The sequence below is a fragment of the Eumetopias jubatus genome, unplaced genomic scaffold, assembly GCF_037043125.1.
Source record: "Eumetopias jubatus isolate StellerSeaLion01/CBP00866 unplaced genomic scaffold, mEumJub1_p1.0 scaffold_3, whole genome shotgun sequence".
Classification (NCBI taxonomy): domain Eukaryota; kingdom Metazoa; phylum Chordata; class Mammalia; order Carnivora; family Otariidae; genus Eumetopias; species Eumetopias jubatus.
This window is the reverse complement of record NW_028274809.1, coordinates 87266212-87288489: the sequence shown is the minus strand read 5'-3', so window position 1 is coordinate 87288489 and position 22278 is coordinate 87266212. Positions and strand designations below refer to the sequence as shown.

Sequence of the window (22278 nt, the reverse complement as noted above, 5' to 3'; positions counted from 1 at the left end):
AGTTTCTTTTGTATTATATTATGAGTCATAGTAAAAAATGATAACTTCCTGTGTACAGAAAAGGCTTCACCTCAGTGAATCCCCCAATGCTTTGCAACTCTAACGAATTAGAATTGCTTCTTCTGAACTGAAATGACTATAACTTTGATATGAAGTTCTGGGAACATTTAAATTATGAAAATAGAAAAACTCTAAGTAGAAACTTCATTTCTTGTTTGCAAAGGATAAATGACCACATAGCAGAGATATTAGGAATCAGCGAAGATCATGTAGACCTAAGTAATTTGGGTTTCTTCTTCCACAGGGAAATGAAAGTAAATGTTTACATCTACAATTTGGAGCTAACCACCTGAAGCCTTAAATTCTTAGTACATTCTTTCATTTCTAAAAGCAGATGTTAATGAAAAATGTCTGGAGATGATAGTGGTGATGGCTGTACAATGTGAATGTATCTAATGCCACTGAATATTTACTTAAAAGTAGATAAATAATCTTGCTATGTATATTTTACCACACTTTTTAAAAGTATATGCTGCTTTCTTTACATTTATACTTTTATATAAATAACTAATAAATATATATCTAATCATACAGAAATAAGCATTGCAAATATATTCATCTGTTATTTTGCCAATTATTCTAAAGTATGTCTTTCAAGAGTCTCCTCCACCCACTAGAGAGGCTGGGTGATAGACACTGGGGAGGGTATGTGCTATGGTGAGCGCTGTGAATTGTGTTAAGACTTGAATCACAGACCTGTACCTCTGAAACAAATAATACATTATATGTTAAAAAAAAAAAAGAAGAAGATAGTAGGAAGGGAAAAATGAAGGGGGGGAAATCAGAGGGGGAGAGCAACCATGAGACACTATGGACACTGAGAAACAAACTGAGGGCTCTAGAGGGGAGGGTGGTGGGGGGGAAGGGTTAGCCTGCTGATGGGTATTAAAGAGAGCACATATTGCATAGAGCACTGGGTGTTATATGCAAACAATGAATCATGGAACACTACATCAAAATCTAATGATGTAATGTATGGTGATTAACATAACATAGTAAAATATAATAAAAAAAAGAATAGTTAACAGTCTGCTGGATTGGCTACCATTATTTTCTTTAGGTTTACCCCTTTTTCTTAAGTTTATAATTACCCCCACTAAATTTTTTCTCAGAAATACATTAATTAATAAATGTTTACTTCTAACATATAATCTAATCTTGGGAATGGAAACATGAATTGTTGCCTTGCCTTGGAAGAGCTTTGGGTATTTCTAAATAGGGGACATACACTGGCCCTTTTCAGAGCAACATATTATTTAAGTTATGAATATGTAAGTAGGTGTGGACTCAAAAAGTGAGTTCCTTTCTGAAACTACTTCTCTAAAATTGTCCTGAATGATCACATTGGCCAAACTAGAAAATGAGCAACAGTTTTTCAATTGTAGTCGATCTTCATGAAAATAAAGGCATCTCTTTCAATATCTGTTTTTGAGATGCATGCAATGAAGTTGTTGTTACAGTAGGATACAGTGGTTCAAATCTCTGCTCTACCACTTATCATTCATGACCTGGGTCACTATCTAACCCTTCTGTGTCTCTGTTTCTTCACCTGTAAAATAGGGATAATAGTATTAATTACTTCATTAGTTTTGGAGGAGATTACATGAGTTAAAGCCCTCTTAGAACAATGTCAGACACATCATTAGCTTTCATACATGTTATTTTTCACCATTACTCTTATCTACAGTGTGAAAAAGATACTAGAGTTGAGTGATAATATACTTAGGTTATGATTGTGTCTATTATGCTCAAAATGAATTCAGGAGACTGAATTAAAGAATTTGACTATTACATTGATCAAATAAACAAATTGTCAAATTTTTAATGGCTGATATGTATATAATTACAGAGTAACTAAAAAACCACTTAATTGCATTTTTTTTTTTTTTAGGATGTATGCTTCTCCTAATGTTTTTTGTTTTGGGGTTTGTTTTTTCTTTTTGTTTGTTTGTTTGTGGTTTTTTTGCATCTTAAGCACAAGAAGGTAGAGGGTAACTTCTAAAAGTTCAAATTTACAAACACTTCTGTTTTCTCCCTATTCTTCCCTACTGCATTTTTGACAAAGCTCTGTCTCTTGTTGTGGCATGTTGTAATTAGCAACAATTAATTAACCTTATAAAACCTGGTACAAGGCTGATTTAATCTCCTCTTTTTCTTTTTTGTATTCCCCCTTTTTTCTTTTTCTCTCTGTATCTGTAGAGCTTAGGGTTTGGGAAAAACTTCAGCCAGCAGGGATTTTTTTTAGCACACTTACCACAAATTCAATGGATGTTTTATATAAGATTTATTTTCCCTAATTTCATCAAGCTTTGATAAAAATAATACTTATCATATCCCTTCTTTCTGAATTGGGTACTTTATTTAATTGATGCATAAGATTTCTTATTTCACTGTTAGTGTATGATTAAGACTACCATTATTTTCAGGCAAAGTAAATATAATAATTTTCTTTTAGACTGTCTAAATGAATAAGAAAAAAATGATTTTCATGCAAAGTAATGATTTCATAGTTAATCAAATATGTATGTTATGTAAGTGGCCTACGAACAGGAATTACTTTTAGTTCTCATCCCTCAACTTTCTTATTGCTTTGCTGATTATCTGCCCCAGAGTAAATCAGTTAAATGTCGCTGATCAATTTGTCCTATAACTAAAAAAAGCTTAAGGGTGTAGAATCAATATCCCACTCTGGAAATCAAATTACAAACCCTGCCCTTGAAATTTGACTATACAAAATAAAGACCTGAAAAGAAAGATTAGTTTTGCCCAACTCTAATATTATAAAGAACAATATTGTTATTATTTAAATGTAAGGTAATTTAGAAAAAATAAAACAGACCATATCTAACAAGTGCTGTTCAGCTTGTGAATGTATTATTGGTTCCTTGTGTGTTTCCCTTATTCTCTTTATTAAATCAGAGGACTCTGGTTATGGAATAGATTAAAGCAGTAATTGACCCATATTTAGCAGAGACTGTTGGTTTCTGAAATGTTAAAAATCTATATATTATAAAAAACAAAACCTATTTACTTTATTTATGACTAGTATTTATTAAGCATCCTTATTAACATTACCTTGTGATCCTGGAGTTTGTAGAAATTCAAAGAATTACAATGTAATTCTAGTTTTTGATCTAGGTAACTTGTCTTGGGTTATGTTTCCATCATGATAGAGTCCCGATGTGCCCTGATGAATCACTTCATCTCTTGGTGTAAGAGATCCTTTATTTCAAAGTTGCCTTCTCTTATCTCCCAGGAAGACTGTTGTAGTCTCATATAGATGTGATAGTATCTGCAACGGGCTCTGGTGTTCCTCAGTTGGTGCTCATGGTTAGAGCGGCCCATTTTCCCTTGATTATAATCATAATTTCACTGAGCTGTATTAGCATAAGATTGCCTCTTAAAATTACTCAATCGCAAAAGAACTCTTTTAAATTCTGAAACTCTCCTCATTTCCCTCTAGTCTGTTCTCCCACTTTGGGGCATTTCCACATTTCTTTATTAATATAATAGCTTTATAATTATCCAATATTAATAAGGGCCTATAAATTGTATACATATTTCTATTAGAATCCTTGAGTGGATGTGTATAAAAATCTATTTGATAAGAATTTCACCTATCAGCAGTCATTATGTTTTAATACCTATATTAACAAACTAATTTTCTTCAAAATGATAAATTTTCATAATAATGATTTGTGAAACTGTTTCTCCACTTCAGTGTAACTAAACATTTTGTAACATCCCCCTTCTTTCTGAAACTCTCCTGAACATTCTCTGCATTCGGTTAAAAAAGAAATAAAACAACAGATTACTTGGGTCTCATTTTATATCAGTTTTGCTTCCATTGGCCATATAATGAATAACTTATGAATGGTAACGATTTGCATAACAGATACTAGTTTAGTAACTTTTTTTGTTACAAAGGCAGTAACTTTACTCATATTCTTATTTTAACGAGCTCCATGTTCTTCTCCTCTGATGACTTCAAAAGCTGGAGTCATGAAATAATTCAATATCAGAGAAAGAAGAAAGTCAAGTATCACCATTCACAAGAAAACAAAACTAAATTAAACACTGAAATCATTAAGGTACATATTTTTGAGGAAAATTTATTTTTGATATATAAATATATGCCAGCTTCTGTATTTCATATTCTTTTAAGTTATTTGATTTTCATCTAGCAATTATATTACTTTTAGCAGATATATCATGGAAATAATCAATTTACAGATCATAACTCATTTTTTCTTCTATAGATTTATGTATGGAATTAAATCTCTTAATTAGATGCTTACATTTTCCCTTACATGCTGAAATTCCATAGTTATTTAAAAGTTGTGAATATCCAGGGCGCCTGGGTGGTTCAGTAGGTTAAGCATCCAACTCTTGATTTCAGCTCAGGTCATGAGAACCAGCCCTGCATTAGGCTCCCCACTGCTGAGCATGGAGCCTGGTTGGGATTCTCTCCCTCCCACCCCCTCTGTCCATCCCCTATGCGCATTTTCTCTCTTTCTCTCTCTCAAATAAATAAAAAAGAAAGGAAAGAAAGAAAGAAAAAAATTAAATAATAAAAATAATAAACTGTGGCTATCCAGTGTTTTCAATTACAATACATGTTTTCAAGTTTTATCTTAAAATATCGATGCCAACAGACCTTCTTTTATCCTATGAAGTAAAACAAATTTGCCCAGCTATATTACAGCAATTAAAAAGCTGCATTAAGTTTATAATCAGGTAAACTAAAGATATAGCATATTTGTAAAAAAGTGATTCAAGACAATAGTCTGACCAGAAGTTAAAGCACTATGAAAGAATATGTACTTTATGTAACCTAAATAATATCTAAGAATTTAATATATAAAAATATTTTACATGGAGTATAATATCATCAAAATATCATACATGGAGTACTTCTATAAAATGGAGTTAAAAAATAATAAAATAAATAAAATAAAATAAAATGGAATTAAAATAGCTCCTTATGATTTTAAAAAATTAATTTGTAGCAGTCATCTTTGCTCAAATTGAACATTAAATTTCCCTTGCTAGTTCTTACCTGATGCAACAGTCCTTATTTTTAACACATTGAAATCGACAGGCCTTCTTTATAAAGAAAATAATTATCTCAGTGTTTAAACCCACTAAGCTGAACTTTACTCTTAGACAATCCTTGTAGTCTCACACATGCAGAGCTAGGATATTCCCAACAATGTAGTAGAGGATGTTCATGTTCATGTTCATGGTTAAAAGGACAACAATTAAGCCAACAAACTAAAAATCAATGCTTTTTAAATGCATACATTACAACAATTAAGAGTGGTGTGTGTGTGTGTGTGTGTGTGTGTGTGTGTGTGTGTGTGTGTGTGTGTGTGGTAGCTTACTGTCTGTTGTACTGAATTGACTGTCATTCCTTTGGACTCATATAACGCTTTACTGAAAACTAAGATAGGTGGCAATTTTCTATAATTAGTGCAACTCTACTTAAAGCTAAGTCAGTCAATATGGTCTTTCAAAGCTACCTTTCCAATGACACTTAAAAGATTTAGTGGTCTTTGGGTATTTGGCACATTGATCCTTACCTATTTTTAATTTTAGCATTTAAGTTTTCAGGGTGAATGTTCTAAATTTTCCATGACATCATTATGAAGACTGCAAATTATTTGTTCATTGTGTTTGAGTATTGTAAGGGGGTTAACTTCGTCTTACATTTAACATTTAGTTACAAGTAGAATCATTTATTTCCACATAGTGTTTAACACCTTTTGTCACTATCTAAATGTTATTTGTAAAACAATTATTTATTTTTTAATATTTCTAGATCAACCGTGACTAAAAAAAAAACAGACCTTTACCTGGGGTTTTAATGGAAAAAATCTCTAAAATCCTTACACATCTAATGCCACTCACACTTGGGGCCAGTGTATTGTTATCACTCTTAACATAGGAAAAACAATGTCCAGTTTATTTTTAATGACTGGCAAAAATTCTATGCCCTGTGAAGTCTTTTTGTAAGAGATTACATTTCCCTTAATGGAAGATATATATTTTTATAGGTCAAAAACAGTTCAATATAAGCAAGTCAAATATTTCAACCTACTATGCATACACATGCACACACACACACACCCACAGAAAGTATTTATATGTACATCCACATATATACTATATAATTATATTTATAATATGAAATCACCCTGCTTATTTAGGTAGTTGAGAACGCAATGCTGAGCAGTCTGTATACAGCAGCTTTAATCATGTGTCTCGATAAATATTCTGCTCCTCTTTTAGAACTGAGGAAATGGACTTGGAGCACTTATATGACTTGACCTAACTCACATAGGTAGGAAGAATCAGAAGGAAGATTCAAACTCAGGTTGACTGACAACAAAGCCTATGACTTTGCATGTCATCATACTTCTCTGTACATGGTAGTCATTCAACACTCTCTCCCTATTATTTGATTGTTTGTACTGATCACCACAAACTTCAGGGATGGTTTCTAGATAAACTAAGAAAAACTCTCTATTGCAAATGCAATCGAAGAGTGACAGTATATATCTTTGCCATTATTTTAGTAATTTCAGCCTCTCAAAATGGATGATTTCAATCTTCAATTCTCAAGGGAATATTTTCAATGTAAACTATAGTCTGAGGAGATGGAAAAGATGAAACCTCCAAGAAGAGGAAATCAATTATACAGACATCGATTCAGCACATTAATGCCTCACCTTGCCCCTGTTAATAAAAATGGATCATTTTCCTAACAGCCTTTTTCTCCACCACCACCCCCCCCCCAGTGAAAACACTATTCTTCGCAAAAATGAAAACTGGTTTCTTAAGTAATTTTTATTTCACATTTCTGTGACCCAACATTTCAGTTTGTCAAAGACAAAAATACATAATGAAAGAAAAATAAACATGATTATGAAACATCTGAGTACTCCACATAGGCCCTTGTAGTAGTATGCTCATGGATCCCACTTACTGAAAACTTGCATGCTGTTTGACTTGGGGAATGAACGTGGTTTGTGGAAGGCTGACATAATTGGGTGGAAGCTATTTATCCACTGTCACTTGCTAATGATGCCGGAGGATTCAGGAATGTTGTACCTGTATCTACTTTTTCTTCTTTTTCCTCAAGCCATACTATGAAATGACTGGAGTCAATGCTCGGGGCATTACAGTCCCCAGAAAACTATTGAAGTCATTTTTATTGTTAAGAAGAAATTTGTCGACAATTTTGCAAACCATTCTTTTAATTTCAGGAAGTACCAATGCTAAGATTGAACCGTAAGTTTTACTTGGTGAGTCCTGTTAGATGGCTGAATTTGCTTGGACACATTAAACTTTTTTTAATAACAGAAATCATATTTGAATTTTATTTATATTTAAACCATCTTATTATTTTAATAAAAAACTATATTTTAAACCACAATTTTTTTAACTTACTGGTGTTCTGTCACAAAACAGAAACTGTGCTAGAAATTCAAGCAGAAAGAGTTTTAACAGGGAACTGGTTAAAAAAGTGTTTAAAAGCCTTAAAGGATGGAAAGAAGAAATGGAGGGGGCCCAGGGTAACAATAGTAAAATAAGGGTTGCTTACGTAAAGACCAGGAATCTGCTACTGCTTCTGGACCAGAAGCCAGTGTCTGCTGCTGGCCTGCTAGTTAACAGGAGCTCTACTCCCTTTTGACTGTTGAAACCCATGGTGGCCTCTGAGCAGAAATCTCGGAGCCTGCATTCCCTGAGTGTGGTCAAACTTGGACCTCGCTGAAGCCTACAAATACACCCAGTTGCTCTTTATTCACTGTCTGCTTCTATTGGGAGGTTCTACTAGGAGAGGAAAAAAAAAAGTTGTCATCTTCTGTCCATGTTCCAATCTCTTGGCAGTGACTCCAACTGGCAGTGCCTATCGGGAAGCTTGGGAAAGTAGCTTGGAGAATGTAGTTGCCAGCTTTGAGGAGAAACATGGAGCAGAGAGGCAAAAGAAACAACTCAGCACAATTTATTTTATTTTGTCTTACAAGTTTATTTTATTCTTACCATTGATTCATTGAGATGATATCCACAAAGTGCCTTTGGCAGTGTTTTGCCCATTATATAGACATACAAGAAATGTCAGTACCATAGGTGAAGGTCTTTCTAAAATCAATTTATACTTCTTGCCTTCTGAAACAAAGGAGACTAAATGTAATTTAACTTCTTGATGACTCAAGGTTAACCTTAGGGTATCAATGTTTACACTGGGACCATTGCCTTCGATGATTTTGAGATGCAGCCTGATGCTTGCCCCAGTGTTAATTATTCCACACTGCTACTATTTTAAGGTCTGTGTTATCTGGTTTTCTTTCTCTGTGTCTTACTGACAATCAGTCAATGATAACTTTGTGCACTTTTCGGTGTACACCCACTTAACAATATCCTTACTGTCCTTAAATTTTTTACAATTTATTAAAATGACTTATGTGTCAGACACTAAGATAACCAAATGTTCTAAAGTCAAATTTTACGAGAGGAAATCTAAATGAATCCCTGTGTAGAGGGTTTTCCCCATGAATAAGTGCACATGTTCAGAGACCATTTTTGTCTATTCTATCTTTTCCTCTATTTTCCAGAGTATGGTTGTTTGCTAAGTACCCTCCAGGTAGTTGAGATGTTAATGTAATACTGGCCAGCTAACAACAACAGGCTAATTTGTGAGAGGCCTGAGGTGTATTCTGAATGATTCATCTCATAAAAAAATATTCCATAATTGAGAGAAATAAATCCATTCTCTTTATGAACATAATCATGGCCTCTTTTGCAAATTTACAAAACTCTATTGTGCTTTGTGGATTACAAAAAGGAGCTTATAGAATCAGGGAATCACACAAGTATTTTATGTTTTGTGTCTAGATGTTATATTAAACACATGTTATGAGTCTATGTATGAGTATGTAAGTATACACGTATGTAACATATATATGCACGTATATGTCATATATCATATATTTTGCATGCTGACGGGAATAGGGAGTATCAGAAACTGAGCAAAATAAAATTGGTAAGAAAATATTTTCAATGACCCTAGATCTAATGATATCATCAAGGAAACTTTGACACATCCCTCTATTGCCCTACAGTAGGACATTATGACCTAGTACAATTAATTGTCCACAATCCAGAATAACATATACTTTTATGTCTTGTTTCTATAATTCTTTCAGCCTTACATTATGGATCTTCTTACATTTATGATCTTACCCCTAGTACTGAAAATAATTAGCTCCCATGCATAATGATTGAACTTAAGCTTTGCCAATGTCTCAAAGTTGCCTTGATCATGCTCTTACCTCTGAGTGGTAGTGGCAGCTGAAAGGGCATTATCGTACATATACAGCACTGAAGCAGAGTCACATAGGCCAGAATAACATAGCTAATTAGTGACACAGCCCAAATATCTAGGAATCCATATGTTTGAAACTCCCTGGAATTTTATAACGGGGAGAAGCATAGAAAATAATAATTTGTATAATAACAAGACTGAATTAGTTTTCTATTGCTGCATTTTCCTTTGCTCAAGGCCCCATTCTCCATCTTCAAAGCCAGGAATGGCTAGTTGAGTCCTCACTTAGTATCACGCTGATCTTTGTTAGTTACATTTCCCCCAACTCTGACTTCTTCCTTTCTTCTGTTTTTGAGACCCTTATGATCACACTGGGCCTACTGGATGATCTAGAATAATCTCCCTGCTGTAAGGTCAGCTGATTGAAAAACTTAATTCCATCTGCAATCTCAATTCCCCTTTGCCTTTTAACTGACATATTCACAGGCTCTTCAAATTAGAACATGGACATTTTTGGGAAGGCCATTATTCTGCCTGCCATAATCAATAAAGGTAATGATATATATAAATGCTCCCATAGTTTCATTTATTTGTCTTAAAAACCCTATCAAAAAGGACATAGTTGTTTCATTTTGTAGGAGAGGAAATAATATCCTAGGGCTTTTAGCTTTTATTGGTACATATTTTTTAGAATTATAAATATAAAACCTCAGAATTAATGTTTTTATTCTATAAAAGACAATTAATTAAAATTAAAAAGAATCTCTAGTCTAATTTTCTTTCAGAGAAACCATAAAATGCCTAAAGTGTGGGTTTAAAAATCTTCAGTTTTGTGCAAAAGAGAAAGAAAAAAGGATACTAAAGATCTTAGATCCATTAAAAAGTTATAAATGAATATTACTTTAAAATAACTTTATGGACATATTTAAAAAAGAAATTTCTTATTCAAAGAGGTGAGTATCAGGGAGCCAGACCAGGGCCATCCAGTTGGGTAGGCTTAGAGACCTCAGGCTCACCACAGGAGTACTTGCTGAAATCAAATTAAATTTTAAAAGTTTGTGATGACTAGCTGCAATTACCAGACAAAATTTGACCTAGACTCATGTGCTCTGGTGATATTGTACTTCTGATAGTATTTTAATCCAATAAATTATTTTTTTCAATTATTACAAATTTGAGTCTTCCAGTTAGAATCAGTAGAGATGCAAAATATAAATTTTAAAGAATGTATTTTTATATGCATTTTTTTCTATAAATGTTTTATTATAATTTATATAATTGTCAAGGAACCCGTTATTTCTCCCATATTAGGAGCGGTGTTGATAAAATAATTCTGTGAAAGTCTGATGATTTTTTATGTTAGAATAGAGCACTGTGGCTTAATATTTAGGTATAGTTGGTTTTGTTAAAGAAATAAAGATTTAATGTGGCTTTAAAGATGAACCCATACAAAATTAAAAGGATAGATTGTTAGTTTGTCATATGCTTTTAATTTCACTGAATATTTTTTCTTTTTAACTATGTAATGAAAACTTATGTGGATTATGAATTGATTTTTTCTCACTAAATTAAAGCAAAAACTTCCTGATTTAATGTAGAATTCTTAGCTAAGAGCAATCATATATGAGAACCAATTCTATGCTTTATATGCATACACTACCTTTATTAAATGTAGTATTTATTTTTTCAAATTTCACTTAAAATTACCTACTGCTTAAGGTCAACTACACAATGTTTCCCTAATTAAGTAATTGAAACAGTCTTGTCTTGACTTTAAATTGTTGAGAAATTATAAAGTTACAGACATTCCCAAAATTTAGAAGTCACACACACATAGACAGGCACACAAGTATTTGTGTATATTTACTAGTCTACACAACCTTCAAGAATTTTAAAATATAGGGCGCCTGGGTGGCTCAATCACTGAGCGTCTGCCTTCAGCTCAGGTCATGATCCCAGGGTCCTGGGATCGAGCCCCACATCAGGCTCCCTGCTCAGTGGGGAGCCTGCTTCTCCCTCTCCCACTCCCCCTGCTTGCGTTCCCTCTCTCGCTGTGTCTCTGTCAAATAAATAAATAAAATCTTAAAAAAAAGAATTTTAAAATATAAAGTGATAATAATAAATATACTTAACATTAAAGCCATGGATCAATTTAAGGACTCAAGGACATAGGTTTTATACAATATATGGTTCCATGAAGAGAACATCTGTGTAATGAAGATGAAAATAAATGGTAGCAATAATGACCCGAAGGCACTGTCAGCCATACTGACTCACCATTGAGTGTTTTTCCCTGCTTTAACAGTGTGATTATCACCTTTACACTATGGGTATTGATACGAGGTGCCTCTTATAGTGGCCTGGGGAAATCCTAGTCTCTGATCCTGTGTAATTGAGCTACATCAGGCCAATATGGCCCTAAGTGATTTACCACATATTTCCACTCATTCCTCAAAACAACAAGGTAGTTATTTCTACCAATATTTAGAAGAAACAGCAAACTTCAGACAGCTATAAGAAATGAGTAAGTATGATAAAATCGATGCACTAAGAATAAGGTGAATATGGATCATACATGGTGCTTTGCTGTATTATACCCAATATCATAAAGTTAATAAACGGGAGAAGAGAATTAAAATCCGGGTCTGTATCCACAACCAGGTCTGTGGTGATGTCAATAACAACAAATGATTGTTAAAACACATTCATTGTGCTTCCATTTTGCCAGGAACAGTTTTAAGCTCTGTACATTACATAAATGCATGTCACCATCAAAAGACCACTTGGTAGTAATTCTATTATTCTGATTTTACACTGAAGAAACTAAAGTAGAGAAAGGTTAAACAACTAGCCCAAGATCACCCACATATTAAGTGACAAAACTAGAATTTGAGCTAAATTTGACTTAGCTCCAAAGGCCATGGTTTTAATTGTACCTGTTTTCTCTGTTTTTAATTGTACCTATTTCCATATCCTCATTTTGCATTAGGGCTGTTGTCCGCTTGTTAGCAATTCTGACCTTCAATTTAAAAGAAAAATGCAAAGTTGTAAATATTTACTAAGCATCGGAGTGTCAAATAGAGAGTTCCGTGAAGTGTAGGGGAAGGCCAGCACATTGCTTTACTTCACAGTCCCTGCTTAGTAATTATTTGTTAATTGATTAGTGAGCATGCTACTCAATGGACTGATTGCAAAAACACCCTCGCGAGCTCAAAGAAAGGTAAAGATATGCTGCCATGCACATTAAACAAAGGCAAAAAATGGTGAAACAAGTTCAGATTATTCTTCTTGAAATACAGCAAAGACCACTGGACACATTTTGCAATTTATTCACAAGGCCAGATGCATTAAACCTTGATTTTTTCAGGAATATTTCTAAAATGTACATTGGCATCATGTACTATAGATGAGTCCATTACCATGTTATGCTACCATTTACATTGTGTACCAACTTCGGATGAAAAGGATATAAATGCATTACAAACATACTCTCAAATTAGGAATGTGAGCCCAATTTTATCAGGTGCTGGTAGGTTAATATGTTGAAAATAGTGGGGTATGTTTTCAAAGCAGCATGCTCTAATTTAACCACACAGCTCATGTTTCTTTTAATGGTAGTTGCACAGTGAAATCACTACAAAACACTTTGAACACTCACCCAATTCTACCAAAGGAAAAGCAGTATAATTGAACTAAACATGGAAAATAATTACCTAACCTTAGCCAAAACGATGTTGTCTAGTTTTGCTTAATTTCAACATTTCTATGCTTTAGTAAAATATCACAAATAGGAACCACCATAAAAAGATTTTTTATAATTTAACTATATATTTCATGTGTCATGATCCAAAAAGTACTGCATCTTGGGATATTCAGTAAGCAATGTTGAGCTCATAATCAGTCAGTCTTTGTTCTTTAACAGTCAAAAATTCTAATTAGTCATAGATGTATTAATTACAGTATCAAAAATCCTGTGGCACAAAATTGGGAGATTTTTAATTCATCAGATGGCCTCTTCTCTCAAAAACTACTAACATCATATTGCAGACAAAATATGTTAATTTTACATTGGGTTTTAAAAATGGGTAGGACCACATCTCTACACTAATGATTCATAAAATCGTTTGCAGCTATTAGCCTGTAAGGATAAGTGCTGGTAGTTCTTTTCTTTCACTGCTTGGTGTGATACCATCAATTTAAAGTCTATCTCATATGGGAGATTTATATATGTCACATAATTCATTGAGGCCTGTCAAGTCTTTAAAATTTGCATTGCCATGTACAATTACTAGTGTCACAATATGAAATAACATTCAGGTAGGAATTCCCTGAAACCCCTTTTAACTACCTGAGACAAATTATGAATTCTTTAAAAATCAGTGTTTACCATAGTAGTAAGAGTTCCATTTTATTATACAACTTATGTGAAGTCTCTTTCAAGAGATGTGTGCACATAGCCATACCCAGACCAAGCAGGAAAAAAAAAAAAAGAGAGAGAGAGAGAGATGCTCTGGGCAGCAAGGAACAGATGTTCTTCCAGCCACTCTTTGTCAGGAGGAAATACAATCTCTCTCGCTGAATTTTATCTTAACACTTAGAGAAATGATCATGGCTTTGTACTCTTGTTGTACTCTCTAATGAGGATGTGAACATGCTTACAGATTTTAATTCACAAGTCCTTACATCACCTTTCTTCTGAAACAAAGAGATAAACATCTTTTAGTTATTCAAAATTCAGTTGATTATAGAGCATATCAAAGACTATCATGCATGTTTATGGCAATAAAAATACGAATGAGCTTTATCACTCTCTCTATGTACACCTAACACGTCATTGAAGGGTACAAGTCTTGGACACTGGGCAGTGTGAATCAATGTGATTCTCCAGAAATTTATTGAACACCTACAAAGCCTTCTAAAAGTATCACTATAAATTGTTTAATGCAACATATCAAGTGCCAAATGAGTAATAGTTATCAATATACTTTCTAACCTGTGCTTTCAGAAGCCAGATAGATGTGTACATGGGTGATGCAAGGATCATGTAATTTAGAAGAAAAATAACTGGAAAAAAATAAAACAAATGAATCAACATGATATGTTACCAGAAATGCAGCTAACTGGTAATAAACATACCTAGGTAATCCCTGCTCTGCCTCAAAATAACAACATAAATGTGGGCAACAAGTTACTAATACTTTTCCGTGTCTCAGTGTGCTTAGACTTTAAACATATGAGTATTACCAAATTTGAGAATCAATATAATGAATTACTAGGTTATGGCCTTTGGTGAGTTATCTAGCCCACTGAACCTCAGTTTCCTACCTATGATGGGAAATGGGGGTGGTAATAATAATTTCCACATCATCAGATTGCTGTGAGAACTGAGTTATTTTATACACAAAGGACCCGTTGCCTAGAAATCCACCCGCAGCAATTATTATCACTATCATAATTATCTGTGTGCTCCAAGAAACACTAAGTTTGTTGAAGATGTTTTGCCACATAAAGTAAATAAATACATTTATTTCTTTTTTCAGATTTATTGAGGTATAACTAACAAATAAAATTATGCGATATTTAAAGTGTCCATCATGATGATTTATATATAGAAATATAGACAGATATATAGAGAAATACAGATATATGTTGTGAAAGTATTTTCCCCCATCTAGTTCTATAACCTCACATATTTATCCTTTTTGTTTGTTTGATGAGAATATTTAAGTTCCACTCTCTTAGAGTACATTTATTTCTAAAGCTAAATAAATAGTTCAATGTTCAAAAAACCTTTAAATACGACATTTTAAAATCGAATATTTTTCCCCTCAGAACTTGGATCCAAGAGCTTTTAATAAGCTAATATGCACTGTAAATCCCCAAGGGGAAAATACAGCAATGTAGTGCTACCCCAGCATTATTTGACCACAGAATCCTCATTTCAGAAAACATTGTGTAGGAAGAAACTTATGCCAAAGACATTCTGGGAAATATTGAAAATGATGATCTCTGTGCTCGCTGGGTTTTATGATATTAAGATCTCAAGTGTTTCATATGAAACACCTGTCAGAATGCTGTTTCCTTTCTCCATTCTAGAATAAATAACAATGAAACAAGGGGGGATGTATTTAGGACAGTTTCAATATAGACCCAGCCTACACCTGCAATTTCCCTGCATCAATTTCCCAAGTGGCATTGAGGGTTTGGGAGGACAGGTTTATTTCAGGTTTGTGTGTTCCTTTTCTGGAGCTTAGATTCCTCACTGAGGAACTGAGACTTAACCCTTGCAAACTTAGAGTACTCAAACATAGGCCTTGAATTAAGATTGAGGGTCATTTACCAAATAGTCTCTTCAGCCATGATGGCTCTGTGACACATAACAATAATCCAATCAGTTGTTATAGTAATGAACAGTCTTTTTGTCCCCTTTACCTTTTCTTAATTGCTTAAAATAGACCCTAATGAAACAAATGTCTAGAATTATTTAGAGCTGATTATTCTTCTCACCATACAAAATTATTAGAATATTTTTGACTATATTCCCTATACTATACTTTTCATCTCTGTGACTTAATTTATTTTAAAACTGGAAGTTGTCAACTCTTAATCTCCTTCAATTATTTTGCCCATCCCCGTACCCCCTCCCCTCTGGCAACCACCAGTTTCTTCTCTGTATCTAAGAGCAGTTTTCTATTTGTTCATTTGTTGTTTTTTTAGATTCCACATATAAGTGAAATTATATGGTCTTTCTGTTTTGCTGTCTGACCTATTTCACTAAGCATAAGTGATAATACCCTCTAGGTCTGTCCATGTTGTTGCAAATGGCAAGATCTCATTTTTTATGGCTGTGTAACTTATGTATATATTCTACACACACACACACACACACACACACACACACACACACACACACACACACAACACACACACATCTTCTTTATCCATTCATTTATCAATGGGCCCCTGGCTTGCTTCCATATCTTGGATATCATAAATAATGTTGCAATAAACATAGGATGCATACATCTTTACAAACTGGTGTTTTTTGTCTTCTTTGAGTAAATACCCAGTATGGAATTACTGGATCATATGATACTTGTATTTTTAAGTTTTTGAGAAAACTCCATATTGCTTTCCACAGTGGCCGCACCAATTTAAATTCCCACCAACAGGACACCAGGGTTCCCTTTTCTCTATATCCTCACAAACACTTGTTATTTCTTGTCTCTTTGATGGTAGCCATTCTGACTGGTGTGAGGTGATAATCTCATTGCAGTCTTGATTTGGATTTCCCTGATGATGAGTGATGTTGAATATCTTTTCATGTGTCTGTTGGCCATCTGCCTATTTTGGAAAAATGTCTATTCAGGCCCTCTGGCCATTTTTTAATTGGATTTTTTTTGGGGGGTTGGGTTTTTTTCTTTTTGGTGTTGTATAAATTCTTTACATATTTTGGATACTAACTCCTTATTAATCAGCTGATTATTTTATACTTATAATACAGTCACAAGATTCACAAATTACTTGTTCAATCTCTGCCATAGCAACAAACCCTGCCAGTGCTTCAAACAGCAATTCCTTAAGTTGGTTCATTATCTTTTTTCCAAATGATAATTTGAATTTTTATCTTTATATTTACTTCACAAAATAAGTAAGTCAGTAGCCATTGCAATACAACCCCTCTCATTTGTAGATTTCATCCTTCTTTCTCATTTCACTATTTTATATTTGCAATGAATTTTCCAATTCTGGTTCATATGTACAAGAGACTGTGGACAGCATATAACTATCTTATGAGTAGGTATTGCTATGTACGTATAAAAAATGAGGAAACTGAAGGCACAAAAACTAATCAGAGCTTCCTCAGTGTCAGGCTACAGGAGCTTAAATTCATGTAAATCTTTCCAGTAATACTATGTGGAAAGTGTTTTTGTTATAGTCATTTACACAAAAAGTGATTCTAATACAGAAATTAAGTTACATGTCTACGCGCACATAGCAAACAAGTGCTGGGATGAGAATGTGAACTCCAGCCATGGGCTTCCAAAGGCCACATATTTATCTATGCTGCATCTCTCTTCTTCCTGTTAGTTCTGACCAACAACTCAACAGCCCCAAGACAACCAGTGAATCATTTAGTTGCAAAATATAATGATAAAACTGAAAGTTTTTAAGTGGATATTTGGTCCAATTTTTTTTAACTCTTATGTGGCACCTCTGCATAGTTTCAATAGTCATAATCTAAGATCAGTGATCAAAAATTATATTATTGAACACCTATGCTACCATTGTAATATGGGGGAAATTGTGCAAGAAATGACAAGCTGGAGTGTGAGAAAATATCAGAAATTTTATTTTATAAGAAAATAATTTTATCTTTTTAACATGCATATTTTCCTGGCTTTATCATCCTCATAATGTATCAGTACAGCACGCACTTATATTATTTAGTAATGAATATACTTACACTGAGGTGCATGCTCGTAATTATTACTACATTAATGATGGTACACAATAAAACCATGTTTTGATATAGTTGAACTAGTCCATAAGGAATGGCATTTTGATTATAAGAAAATTTCACTCCAATATTAGAGAATATTAGCATGTTACGGCATCTGTTTAACATTTATTGAGAGTCTACCATATATCAGGTACCGTTCTAAGCATAGGGATACATTAGTGAACAAAACAATTACCTTGAAGAACTTTAATTTAGGGCAGATAGATCATACACTAAACATAATAAATGAATCAATTACATAGCGTGTGTGCTGTAGAAAAAAAACAGGATCACAGGAGAAGGAAGGCTAGGGGAAGGTTCCAGTAGTAAATATTAAATAATCATCCATTATAGACCACATGATAATTGTGAAGAAACGAACAAAATACAAGTGTAGGAATTCCAAGGATAGAAAATCAATATGTGGGCAAAGGTAAAGATCCCAGGACCCTGGGATCATGACCTGAGCCGAAGGCAGATGCTTAACGACTGAGCCACCCAGGCGCCCCCTGACATTACCTTCTTAAAAGTTGAGGAGAAATTTTCTTTGTAAAAATTATTTGAAGTATTGTTTTTCATTTCCCTTCCTTTCTACGCTCCTTTCTAAATACTTCTATCAACGATCAAAAAAAAAAAAAATTGAGGACATCAGTAAAGAAAAAGTAACATCATTAGAAAAAAAGTATACATTGTTTTCGATCCTTGCATTTCATAAATTTCTAGTTGCACATACATGAAGATTACTTGCATTCTTGCAGTGTCATTTGTAATCCAATAAAGTTTTTCAATTAACATTAATTTTTCTACTAATTAAAAATATGCAATAGAAGGGTTAATCAAAACATTCTGGACAACAATATCGATCCATTCAATCTTTAAAGAAACATGTAAAAGCAGTTTCTCATACTCTGGCAAGCTAACTAATGATTGGCTTCTGGTATATTAGGCTGTTTTGAAGCTAATAGCATACTAAAAATCTTCTCTTCATGTATAAATTAATTGCATTCATATGCCATTCACATCGCTGTGACTTACTTTGCATTTTGATGCTTTTAAAAGTTTATGTGAAACTTCTTGCACCTTCTTTTATGCATTCACAGCTTTGATTATCCATTCAGTAACCTGAATAAAGTGGAAGGCTGGAGTTCCTGGCAGCCAACTGCCATCAACTTGGAGTAATTTGGCAGAAAGCTAAAATGTTTAGTTAAATTATGGTTTCTATAATTGCCGGAAAGATTTTAAAGAGGGTTAGTTTTTTGTTTTTTTTTTTAATTTCCTGTTTAAAAACATAGAAAGACTAAGGCCCTTTGTTGTGTACCGGTATGTTTTCCAAGGAAGACTACTGGTCTTCCTGCAATGCTGATGTTTCTGATTGAGTTTTAAAGTTGAAAACATGGGATTTTAGACTCTATTTTTAATTTATTTTCTCTTCTCAATACAAGTGAAGGTAGAAATACTTTACAAAGTGTTTCCAAAATTTGTTTCAAAATGTATTTATAAAAATGTTTAGAACTGGAATCTAACAACCTGAATTTTATGGATTTTTCAGTAATTAACTAACCCTTGTCAAAAGATAAGAAAAATGGCCTAGACTATCTCTATAAGATAACACATTTGCCTTCAGATTTGACTTTTCTGTCTCTAATAAAAATAGTAGCATCCTAACTCAAGAAATCAGGCCCTAAATAATTACGATCAGGTCTTCTAAAGTCAGATGATTTTAAATTTAGGATAAAAGTTATGGAATCTTCTTTCTTTTGGGTTTTAAAACATCTAATTAGGTCTCTGTTCATCTTATAATTAGAAGCAAAATGCTGTAACTTTGTTGTAAGAAAGCTTTTTTGGTAGGGATCAAATCATTAGCAATATAACTTAAAAGGATATTGTGCTTTTTGTTAAAATTTAGTGTCAAAGTTCTAGATGTATCTAATTGATGATGAAATAACAAGGATTCTATGTTAATGAGTATTTGTAAAGATGCATGGATCTTGAGAGAAGAAGGGCTTGCCTGTATAGCCGTTAATATTTGCCAAATAAAAGTACAAATAATGTACATTCAGCCACAAAATACAAGCTGTTCCAAAGTGAACCTTACTTATCAACTCTTGACTCCAGCCAGAAGAGAAACATACTATTTATTTTCTCTACTTGACAATGGACAACCGAAACTTGGCCTATTTACTTTCATGAAGGAAAGGGTCCCAAGTAGGGCTAGAAAAAGATAAAATTGTCTTTAATTAACTCTCAACTCTTTCTTTTCATAATCCATCCTAAAACAAATATCAGCACCTTGCTCTTCATTAAACAGCCTGTATGAGTCTGTTGTGAGTCAGAAAAATGTAATAGCTTTACTATCAAACAGACAATGTTATGATTCCTACCATTATCCCTTACTGGGTCTGTAAACATAATTAAGTTATTTAACCTCATTCAGCCTGATTTCTACTTCAAATCTGCAAATCAGAATAATGATCCCTACATCAGTGGGCTGTGGGGATAATTAAATAAAATGATATTTGTATAAACCTAGTTGCCTAAACCCTAGTAGGGTCACTATACAGTTTGCCCACAATTCACGAGGTCATTTTCCTTTATGGGCCAGTTTGACATCCTGTGGCTCTCTCCCATTTCTATATCCCTGAAAGAAATCCTAAAAGGAAACAAGGAAGATTCATTTATGACTAAGGCTTTAATGCCCCTGGGATGCTCCTTTGTTAGGCTACCCAAGTAGTGGTATAAACTTGAATTTAGACTTGGAGTCCTGTTTCACTACCGAACCAAGATCCTTTGTCTTCTACAGTGGATGCCCTATGTGCCCCCACCGACTTCTAGGGCCCTGGTGACACAGTCTGTCAGCTTTGCCTCATGGCCCAGACCTGTCCTTCCCAGTGATAGGATGGACTAGATTCGAATGTATTGTAGATTCTAATGTAGTCTCATATTGGATCCCCTACTGATTTCTCTGGACACATGGATCAAGGTACAGAGTCTTGCCCATTCTGCCAGCTATTATATTTAGATATAGTGACATTGTTTTGACTTTATTTCAGGGGGCCTTTTCTCTTTCTGCCACCTGGCTTCCATTACCTCTACCTTAAAACTTCAATTATTAGAAACTTTAACTTGCTTTCAGTGAACAACCTTTCCAAAGAAGAATCAGAAATTGTTGCCGGCTACCTATTTCTGACCAAGTATGTGACTAGCACTGTGAAGATTTTTTTTTTTTTTCCCACAGTGCTCTAAAGAATTGGTGGGGAAGTGCAGGAAGTAAGGAAGGTCCATATCCTGGTCTACTGGAATTTCAGTTTTTACTCAACAGAGCGCTGCCCCACATTTTATATGTAAAGTTCCTGGAACACAGTAAGTATTTAATATATTACTTAATATATCTTGTTTTCTTGTCCTCTGTGCACTGATGTATAAAACTCAACATACCAAATCTGTCCATCTTACTCTCCATTGCAATTTAGCTACCCCAAACCCAACTACTTGAAACTCTGTTAGGCTGCTGAAGATCAGGGAAACAGCACACTACAAAAATTAAGAGATGTTCAGGCAAGACATATTCCCATTCCTAAACACTAAATTCTTTAACTCATAAGAATACTCACTCAAAAGGAAGAATTTCAGAAATTGTTGCAGGTTACATGTTTTTGAGATTTGTCTGCAAAAAGATTTATCCTCATGTCTCTCACATGATGACACACAAGAAACTATGTTCTCTACCTAAAAATAAAGCATCTGAATGAGAAGGTATCTCAATGGCTGAAACACAGAAAAAGGACAAAGTAGATGAAAAAGACAAAATGGAAAGTAATATTTAGCTATTATTCAGAGCTTTTTTTTTGTCTCACTTGTTGCCTATTGTTTCCATGAACAATCAAGAGGATACCCTGTTTCACCCCTCTCTTTGACCTAGGCTGAGGTTTACTTGATAACATGAATTGGCTCCTGCCAATCTCTGGATATCTTCTTGCACTGGTCCTACACATTCATCCCAATCTCCTGACACATGGACCTGCATATAGTCTATTTTTCTCTACAAGATTGGAGGTCTTCATAATGTTTCATGTGTTACATGAATCCTTGCACTCGATTCTGTCGTTCCTCCAAAACTTCAAATCTAAAGGGTGCTCGTAATGAAACTGAAAGCATATGCAAATATACTTAATGCTGTCAAAGACATCTTCGATCTGTAAAAACATTAAAATGATATTATGTATGTTTTCAGACTTTATGGTTTAGGATATTCACATGCATACAGATAGATGTGTATATATACACATGTGTATTATATATTCACATGCATATATTGTTTGTAAGCATGTATATATGCATCTGTACATATATAATGGCATATATAAATATATTTTAAATATTCATAATT

At 33.8% G+C, this 22278-nt stretch overlaps 1 protein-coding gene across 2 annotated transcripts in view; it reads right to left on the bottom strand.

Moving 5' to 3' along the window:
• Positions 1–22278, bottom strand: part of LRP1B (LDL receptor related protein 1B) — a 1880289-nt gene that overhangs the window by 1731857 nt on the left and 126154 nt on the right. Inside the window, exon 2 of one of the 2 annotated variants that reach the window (XM_088022156.1) lies at positions 13981–14007. The exons of the other annotated variant lie outside the window; for it this stretch is intronic. Coding sequence (XP_087878282.1) covers positions 13981–14007 — 27 coding nt within the window. The remainder of the gene's footprint in view (positions 1–13980; positions 14008–22278) is intronic. 2 annotated transcript variants of the gene reach the window in all.